General features: G+C 36.2%; 1 protein-coding gene across 1 annotated transcript in view; it reads right to left on the bottom strand.

Moving 5' to 3' along the window:
- Positions 1-458: 458 nt before the first annotated feature.
- FCHO2 (FCH and mu domain containing endocytic adaptor 2) overlaps positions 459-10575 on the bottom strand; it is a gene marked incomplete at its 5' end in the record, with an annotated part of 112926 nt that continues 102809 nt past the window's right edge. The window contains 4 exon segments of the mRNA XM_059919076.1: positions 459-2829; positions 3148-3312; positions 6926-6990; positions 7739-7938. Coding sequence (XP_059775059.1) covers positions 2807-2829; positions 3148-3312; positions 6926-6990; positions 7739-7938 — 453 coding nt within the window.

The following is a 10575-nucleotide window of genomic DNA, read 5'->3' as shown; positions in this document are numbered from 1 at the left end:
CCCATCCACCAGCCAAATGGAGAGGATTTTGAGCAGAGTCACAAAAATGGAGGGAGCCTGTGTCCTTGAATTACTGTATGGAGCAGAGCTCCTCCTCCAACCTCCTTAGAACCGTGACATGAGCGACATACTAGTTTACAGTGTTAAGTTCCCGGGATCTTATTTATCACAGCAGCTAGCATCACTCACTCTGAACAGGTGGGAGCAGGGGAAGTGGAAACAGAGAATAATGAAGAAAAAAGATGAGCCTATGGTACGAGTGGTAAGAGTGCTACCTGTTTGGTACGTAGGTTCCCCAACCTGACCTAGATTAACTAAACTGCTCCTTTTCATGACACAGATTTAGCAAAATTTTCAATATTTAGGATGAAATCTTTTTTCCAATTCCTTTTTTTTGCTCCTTTCTAAATCCACTGGTTTTTGAGAGGCTTGAGTACAAAAACACACAAACCAACTGATAAATTATATATTACATGTTTATTAAGAGCACAACTTTTATGTAAAATTTACATTTTTATGAAAAAATCAAAAATATTTACAAAATTTTGTAAGATTTGCATTGTTCTAATTACAACTCAAAGTAGTAAATAACAATTCTTAAAAACTCACATTTGTTAGAGTTCTGTGTTTACAAGTTCTTGGTTAAAGAGGCAGCTACAAAGTTTATCACTATACATAAGCAAGAACCAGCTTGCTAAATACATTTCCGATTGAAAATCTATTGGTCTTTTTTACACCATTAGTGGATTTTTAAATGAAAAAATCAATATAAACTCATATGGCTTCAAAATTGTAACCTGCACCCAATACAAATTTATGTATCAGCACTTGGTATGAAGACTGTGGTAATTAGGAAAGTGCAGAAGTTTAACCATTTCACTAGTTTGTACATTGTAAGGTAATACTTGATTAAAAACAGACATGGTGAGTATAATGGTGTCTGAATTCCAACAATAAAATATTAACTGCCCAATAAAAGCAGTTTGACTGCAAAGCAGTTCCAGTTAAGATTCCAGTAAGGGACTGTAATTGGCATTTAATAGAGTACAATATAAGTTAGAAATTCTAATTTTGTCCACTATTTAGTAAAGATGAAAATTTTAGCGAATTCTCTTATGTATTGCTTTAGTCAAATCTAAATTTAGAATTGGGCTAACATGGATATATTAAGCACATATTGTGTTATATATATTACTAATGAGTAGATTTTCTGCTGTATTTAATATAGCAAGACGTTATATAAATGTCTAGTAGGAGGGGTTTTGTTTTCTGGAAAGCTTAACAGAACAATTAGTGGTTTTATATAAATTATCATATATAACACATTTTATTACTTCTATGCAAAATGCAGGACACTGGTACTTACAAATAAATTTCCCATTTGTAAATTATGAAACCGTGTCCAAAATATTTAATTCCTTCAATTAATCAGGATTTGCTATAAAGTTAGGATATTTACTATTTAATATTAGTAATATTAAGAAATGCTTAACCCAATCCATCATCTCAAATAATTTCCCTATTTTTAGCAGGTGGCAATTAAGTAAGAACAAGAACATACAAATTGGTAATTTTTCCAATTGTTGAAAATGCCAAAACTAATCTTTTCTAAAGTGTGTTCCTCACAAACTACTACAAAATTCATGCTCACAACACATTCAGGAAATAAATGTACAGATTTCCAATAATAGAGTGAAGGGAAATGTTAAATTGAGAGTTAAAATACCAGTTACCAATTTATCATTACAGTTTTGCAGAACTTTCTGATGAGGTTAAGGTGGAATATCTGAAGGTAATTTTTTCCCCTGTAAACATATGCCATTAGTTATTTCTCTAGTGGCTACAGTGTATCACTAAAGAAGCAAGCCAGGGTTCTTAAGTATAAATTGTCCTTTAGTTATTCTGAACTCCCTTCCCAATTGCGGCCAAAGGTATTTATGAAAATTGCAATTATCTTGTAAAAATCCTTGACTACTCTAAGATTCTGAATAGAAGATCCAGACTGTTAGGAAAAAGTGAGGCACATTAATGAACACAAACTAGATAGGCACATTTCTGGGTTTTGTTATTGTTTTACAAGGCACACGTTATGCAATCCATATAAAAATAAATTAAATCTACAGCATTAATTCATCAAAACAATCACAACTTCTATAAAGTTAACTGCAGAAGTAAATTTCTCTGCTGTCTTTTGCAAGCTTATTTTAAAACACATTGCACTTGAGGATTAAAAAAAAATCATATAAAACACCATTTACACTTTATTAATATGTTTATATGAGAATCAAATTATAGATTTTGCAAACACCTTGGACTCTGGTCTGATTACTTTATGGCACAAAACTCAATTTGATTGAGTGTTATAAATGAACATTATCCAAAACTTAGAATTCACATTCTGTCTGTATCCATTCAATATCAAAACTTATAAAATTTCAAAATTATCTCTGACTCTAAAAACTTATGGAAAGCTAAATTATTTTGTGCTTGCTCTCCTGAAATTTCAGGCCTGATATTACACTATAACCACAGACACTGAAGATAATTTAAAATTTCAGCCTATAAAAACTTCATTTTACTGAGAATCTGAATAAATGTGTTTCCTGAATATTGCAGTTGATCATTTACAGCGTTGAAAATCATTTCAGTGCTATTTCTTTCGATGACTCACTTCAAAAGTGCAATTTAATGTTTGTAGTCAGCTCTTAAAGACATAATACAAGTTAGAATAGTGTTTGGAAAGAACAGATAATGCAGAATGGCAGGTTTGTACTACTCCCTTGAGCCAACCACTTTCCCAGGTCCATCAACAATCTGCCAAGTATCGTCCTGAAAAACACCAAGCAGACCTTTGCAATTATAATTTCAAATGAACTCGAAGGAGAATATTTTCACTGTGGTTACAGATACAAACCCCAGTTCCCATCTGCTGTTTACAATACATTAGAATCAGATCACAGGTGTTCAGCTATACTGACCATGAGTACTCTCTCTCCCAGGTGTGTCTCTATCTGGCACCTTGGTACCAAAGGTCAAAGAAAAAATTTCCATGCCTTTAGACTATAAACTACTTGACAGTCGTTTAGTAAATGTTAGAATACAAATGTTTCCCATGTACATTATAAAGCTTGAAATCTCCCAACTTACCAGTGGCAAACCGCTTCTTTACTAAGGAAAGCCTATAGCCAGTGCCTACAAGTTCAATATCTACTCCTGAGAGGGTACTTCCCTCGCTGAGGAATTGCACTGCAAGTGTTGTGGGTTTACTGGGTCCTTCTGAAAGATCAAATTTTGCTCTGAGGGACCCAGAACCTACAAGGAAAAGAACAAAGAACTTACACAGGATAATATATTTCACACCAAAAAAGGCAAATGAGCAAGTAAGCTGAACTGTGTTTGTCCTATGCCAAATTCGTGAAATGTGTACAGCAAACAAATCAATGTCCTGTTTCCAAGTCAGACTTTATTCAGTGAATCTGAATTTTCGTTAAGTAATCTTCATCCATGCTTCTCTTTGACTTAATAATAATCTTCAGAGGTATTTACTATTGAGATTCCTATGCTATATGCATGTTGAAATGAGTCAAAAGATAAGTCTGAGGGCAGCTCAGAAGAAAGCCCTAGAAGGGATGAGTGGGAATAAAGTCAAAAGGAAAGGACTGCTGAGTACCATATCATGGGCAGGAGAGGTAAAGAAGCTAAGACAGCTAAGATTGGGAAGAGCTGTATCAACATTACTATTCTGTATTCACCCTTCTTCCCCCCCCCCCATATATATATATATATATTTTTTTTTTTTAACATCTTTATTGGAGTATAATTGCTTTACAATGGTGTGTTAGTTTCTGCTTTACAACAAAGTGAATCAGCTATACATATACGTATATCCCCATATCCCCTCCCTCTTGTGTCTCCCTCCCACCCTCCCTATCCCACCCCTCTAGGTGGTCACAAAGCACGGAGCTAATCTCCCTGTGCTATGCAGCTGCTTCCCACTAGCTATCTATTTTACATTTGGTAGTGTATAAATGGATAAAGAAGATGTGGCACATACATACAATGGAATATTACTCAGCCATAAAAAGAAACGAAATTGAGTTACTTGTAGTGAGGTGGATGGACCCAGAGTCTGTCATACAGAGTGAAGTCAGAAAGAGAAAAACAAATACAGTATGCTAACACCCTTCGTTTTAAAATTTAACTGGTCTAACATCATGCCAATTATGTCTGAGGGGTTTTCTTTTCAATATAACCATTTATTCAACATGACTCAGGCAGAAATAGTAAATAATTACGAATATTATAAATGCTGTTAAAAAAAAAAAAAGGCTATGGGCACATAAAATGGTGTGGGGATGATGGGCCTGTATGTCAGGCAAAGGTAACTACAGGTACAGAGATGGGAGACCTGACAGAGCATGACGCATTTAAGGGAACTACATCTACACCAGAAGAGCTGGAGAAGAGGGTACAGGTGGAAGAGGGTGGCAGAAGATGAGACTAGACTGGCAGCAAGGAACAAGCTCTAAATATCTTTACAAACCACCATAAGAAATAACCGTAAGGAGCCACCAAAGATATGGAAGACAAAACATTTCAGATAAGTATCGTAGAAGGGCAGAAAGGTACAAGATGCAAGGTAGGGAAACCGCCTAAGGTCAATAAAATAGTCTAGGACTCTAGGTGACAGGAAAAGGGGATCTGAACTAGGCTAAGGGGAAGGAAAGAAAGGAATGAATTTGAAAGATATTTAGGAGTTGAAATCAAGGGGTGAAAAGGAGGAGGAGCCTAGGAGGATTCCCAGGTTTCTGGCTGGGGAAAGGAGAATTGCTGGATAGTAGGAGTGACATTCTGTGATTCCCCGTATAGAAGCTGAACACTACAGAGAGAAATCTGGAAGAAAATATAACAATGACCCATCCTATACTATTGCACCTGGTGGCACAGATCAATTGGGAAGATGAATTGCTGTATAATTCTTAACGCTTGCCCAAGCCCTCCTTAAACTTTTACAGTTCTTGATATGCAAAATTCAATTCTGTGAAAGTTCCACCACAGGCCAAGAGCAGCCACCTTGGCAATCCTTAAACTTTAGAATTATTTCCTGTCCCTCTTCTGGGCATAAAGACAAAATAGAAATAGATTTCTGTTTTACAGTATTCTAATTTGGAGATCTTTTTTTTAAAGGCCGACTAACCAAATCAGAACCATATTTATAAGATGTTTCCATTTCCTCACATAGACACTCTGATACCTGAACAGCAGAGGGAAACTATTAATATAGCTGGTTAGAAAATTTGCATCTTATTTTTAAGAGAACAAACTCCCTGCTTGGTAAATATTTACAGTAATACTGTTTCATTAAATATGGGGAAAATATACCCTTTCTTCCTTGCTAACTGGTTGTAAACCCTCAATTCAAGTAGCATTTCTGGTTTACTTCCAGTTTCAACTAGGAATCTCAGTTTTGTCTCTCACAGCCATACAGTTAGAGTAAAAATCAGTACAGTTTACCATCTGAAAATAGGCAACCTTTAAGTACCAAACAGGAACAAAGGAACTAGAGATTAGCTAGGGTATTTCACACAATGTGTTGTTCTCTTAGTAGTAAAAGTCTGGTTCAGCACAGCAGGTCTGAATCAACAGACAATACGAGGTATGTTCCTGGACTTTTATGCAGAAATACCTACGAGAAAAACTACTGATGATATGTTTTACATTTTGATCACATTATGCTTTAAAATGTTTAAAAGGAAAAAGTTGAGCAAAACTTGAAACGCCAAAAAACCCTACTTAATAGGAAAAGTAACTGGAGATCAATTAGGCATTCAAAAGAGGGCAGGAGAACTCTCCTTTGATTAAGAGAAACTGCAAATAAAATGTTAAAGACTCGGGCTTCTCTGGTGGCACACTGGTTAAGAATCCGCCTGCCAATGCAGGGGACAAGCCCTGGTCCGGGGAGATCCCATGTGCTGTGGAGCAACTAAGCCCGTGCGCCACAACTACTGAGCCTGTGCTCTAGAGCCCACGAGCCACAACTACTGAGCCCGCATGCTGCAACTACTGAAGCCTGCACGCCTAGAGCCCATGCTCCGCAACAAGTGAAGCCACCGCAATGAGAAGTCCGCGTACCGCAACGAAGAGTATCCCCCGCTCGCCACAACTAGAGAAAGCCCGTGCGCAGCAACAAAGACCCAACGCAGCCAAAAATAAATAAATTAAAAAAAAAAAAAAAGTTAAAGTCTTGACTGTCCTGGGAATTATATTCTAAATTGAGCTAGGGGATATACTAGGAGTGATCAACTAACTAGGCAGAGACTTTTTCTTTGCATTGGGAACACAGATGCAGACATGGTGGGAGGAGGCGATTAACTTGCTTCTCCTTAAAATAATGATCACAGAATTAAAGGCTGTTGATGGTTAGTTTTAATAAGGGGAAATGACCAAGGTAAGGTTCTCCTGAGAGAGAAAAGACAGAGGGGCTTTTTAAGGCCTGGAAGCTTCTGCATGATCTCCGGGAGGCCAGGAGGACCCCAAGAATGAGCTAAAGAGTGTGTTAATTAGTATCAATTAGTTTTCAGTTTCGATTATCAGGTTACCTAGACTTCTATAAATTTACTTTATTAGGTATCTTCTCTTAATGGTAGCATGTGAACATAAGCATTTACATAATATTTATAAAGCTATAGCAAAACATTATTTTTCTCCGAGAAAGCATATTCAATCTAGAAGGAAAAAAATGTGTTCTGAATCTCAACTGGTCCATTCTTATTATAAGGTATTAACTTCCACCTAGTGGTCAGTTTTAGAACTGAAGGCATGAAATTCCAGGAGAAAATTTTCCACAAACATGCCTAAAAAATCCATTTAAACAACATTTTAACATCACATTATAAACAACAAAAAAAAACATGCACACACTTACCTCTATTTTCTGATTTTTCTGAAATACCAGAGAGTTTCCAAAAGGCTTTCATCTGTTCTGCATTCCTGTAAGAACAAATGTTTTCAGATAATGTGTCTAGTATAGTACCTTGTACATAAATGAACACTCACTAAATACATTTTAAATATTTCACTAGAACTATGGTGCTAGATTTACTTTGAATAGTATCACCTGGTGAAAATGTGTTTGAGTAATATAAATATAATACTATTATCTTTATAAATGGATATTTACCAAATTATGTAAACTCTTTTCATTTCTACTGATCAGAGAAAGGAAAACAATGCATAGGTGACCCAGTACCTTCATTACTCAAGGAAAACACAGTTTTATTACTAAATGGTGAAGCTAATATAAACGAAGAGTGGTTAGAGTCTATACTAATATTAATGGAGGGAACAAGAGAGGTAGTTAAGAGATGTAAAAACTAATACTAAAGACTAACCAGATAGGTATTCCTATAGATATGCTAGATGCTATACTTAATCCTATAAAATAATAATTATCTTTATTTTTAAAACGAAAAAAAAGAAAGTTTAGAGAAGTTACATACTTTGCCTAAGGGTAAAGTTGTATTGAATCATTAGAGTCTGGGTGGGGACAGCAAGACTAGTTTGTTTATTTTGGGTTGCGGCTACCATAGCTTGACTAGTAAAATGTACAGTACCTTTTATAGCATGGTTTCTTTGGGAAAATACACTAAACTTATAAGACAACTTTCAGAGCTTAGGTTCTAAGACTCAGGGATTGCAACAGAAACTTAGTAGGAATTCAGAAATCTACTTAATTTACCATATTGCAGGGGGAAGGGACTGCATGTTTGTGACTCCTCCATCCACTGGTACCACCACCTGTACGTTGGAAAGCACACTTGGTGCCACCATAGCTTCTGGGTTGTACTTATAATCCACTCTAAGATCTGTGGTGCCAGCACTACATTTCCAATATGTTGCAAGATTTAGAGGAGTGGACTGAATACCATTTGATGATACCTTTAAAGAGAGAAAAAACAAACAATTGCCTTTGACCTAAAAAAGTAAATAAGTCATGTTAATGACATACACTTGAACACAAGAGCTCACACACTCAAAAATAACGAGGGAGTTGTCTGTTGCTAGGCGGAGTGAAGCAGGCTCATCTCAAAGGCCTAAGTGTGGACCTGGGACTTTTTACATAAAATTTCTGTGGTGCTTGTTTAAAATGCACATTCCACTGGCTCCAAATGCAGAAAACCTGGAGGCACTGGTGGTACAGGGGTTAGCATAGCTGCCTTCCAAATGAAGATCTGATTCAACTGCTTAGGTACAGGGCACAGAAATCAGCGTGTTACGTGATTCTTATTTATGCATGTAATGTTTGAGAACCTCTCAACATTCAACATAGAGTTCTAAGATTCTTTATAAGAACTGAGACTTAACACAGCTAGAAAAACTGGATCGCCACGCAGTTTTGCAAGCCTGGAGTTAGAATACTTCCAACTTGAAATGTTTAATCACATGAACCACAGTAAATGGTGCAATTCCTTCCAATTCTTCAGTTCCTTGCTCAAATGACTTACTCCTTTTCAACGAGATCTACTCTGATCATCCTGTTTAAATTTACATTGGAAACTGTATTTTCACTCTTCCTTACCTTACCCTACAGACCTTCCTTTCTCCATAGCACAACATACATTATTTACTTACTATGTTTACTATTTCTCTATGCTACTCACAGCAATTAGCAAGCACTGAATAATAAATATTTGCTGAATGAATGATAAATAAATATTTGGAATAAACTTTAAGCCAACGTTAAGTGGCAGCACTTTTTTATTCTTTAAAGTATTTATTTACTAGAAACATAAGCCATTTTAATACAATTACCCTATTAAAAATTCAGATAAGACATAAATATATGAAACAGGAAATTTATCTCTTGGCATTCTTATTCCCCACTGTTTTGTTTTGTTTTTTTTTAATTTTTAAATTTTATTTTATGTTTTTATACAGCAGGTTCTTATTAGTCATCAATTTTACACACATCAGTGTAAACATGTCAATCCCAATCTCCCAATTCATCACACCACCACCCCCACCACCGCTTTCCCACCTTGGTGTCCATACATTTGTTCTCTACATCTGTGTCTCAATTTCTGCCTGCAAACCGGTTCATCTGTACCATTTTTCTAGCTTCCACATATATGCATTAATATACGATATTTATATTTTTTCTCTCTCTGACTTATTTCACTCTGTATGAGTCTCTAGATCCATCCATGTCTCTACAGATGACCCAATTTCGTTCCTTTTTATGGCTGAGTAATATTCCATTGTATATATGTACCCCGACTTCTTTATCCATTTGTCTGTCGATGGGCATTTAGGTTGCTTCCATGACCTGGCTATTGTAAACAGCGCTGCAATGAACACTGGGGTGCATGTGTCTTTTTGAATTATGGTTTTCTCTGGGTATATGCCCAGTAGTGGGATTGCTGAGTCATATGGTAATTCTATTTTTAGTTTTTTAAGGAACCTTAAAAGGAACCTCCTTTAGTTTTTTAAGGAACCTCCATAGTGGCTGTATCAGTTTACATTCCCACCAACAGTGCAAGATGGTTCCCTTTTCTCCACACCCTCTCCAGCACTGGTTGTTTGTAGATTTTCTGATGACGGCCATTCTAACTGGTATGAGGTGATACCTCATTGTAGTTTTGATTTGCATTTCTCTATTAGTGATGTTGAGTAGCTTTTCATGTGCTTCTTGGCCATCTGTATGTCTTCTTTGGAGAAATGTCTATTTAGGTCTTCTGCCCATTTTCGGATTGTGTTGTTTGTCTTTTTAATATTGAGCTGCATGAGCTGTTTATATATTTTGGAGATTAATCCTTTGTCCGTTGATTCGTTTGCACATATTCTCTCCCATTTTGAGGGTTGTCTTTTCGTCTTGTTTATGGTTTCCTTTGCTGTGCAAAAGCTTTTAAGTTTCATTAGGTCCCATTTGTTTATTTTTGTTTTTATTTCCATTACTCTAGGAGGTGGATCAAAAAAGATCTTGCTGTGATTTATGTCAGAGAGTGTTCTTCCTATGTTTTCCTCTAAGAGTTTTATAGTGTCCGGTCTTACATTTAGGTCTCAAATCCATTCTGAGTTTATTTTTGTGTATGGTGTTAGTCTTACTCCCCACTGTTAACATCATGGTACATGTACTTCCAAACTTTCTAGGGATGCAAACATAGATCTGTCTCATTCTTTTAAATGGCCACAGTAATTAATTTAATCAATCTCTTCCTCTGTGGATGTGTACTTAGGTGGTTTCCAAGCAATGCTGCAGTGAATATCCTTTCTACCTTCCCCCCACCACCCCCACCCTTCAATTTGTGTGATTTCCAAAGAACAGATTTCTGGAACTGGAATTGTTGAGTTAAATGTTACATATACTCAATGACCTAACAGAGTTACCTTCTAAGAGGTTCTATTAATTTGTACTCCTATCAACAAGTGGTCACACCTCTCCTAATAGAGCAGTCTTTTTCATTTTTGTCAATCTAATGAGAACTAAAACTGGTATCTCATTGTTGTCTTAATATTCATTCTTCTGATTACTACTGACATGGAGCATCTTTCCGTAAGTTAGCTGAGTTATTCATC

Source organism: Balaenoptera ricei, chromosome 3 (assembly GCF_028023285.1).
Source record: "Balaenoptera ricei isolate mBalRic1 chromosome 3, mBalRic1.hap2, whole genome shotgun sequence".
Taxonomy (NCBI): Eukaryota; Metazoa; Chordata; class Mammalia; order Artiodactyla; family Balaenopteridae; genus Balaenoptera; species Balaenoptera ricei.
The sequence above is the reverse complement of the archived record's forward strand: the minus strand, read 5'-3'. Positions and strand labels throughout refer to the sequence as shown.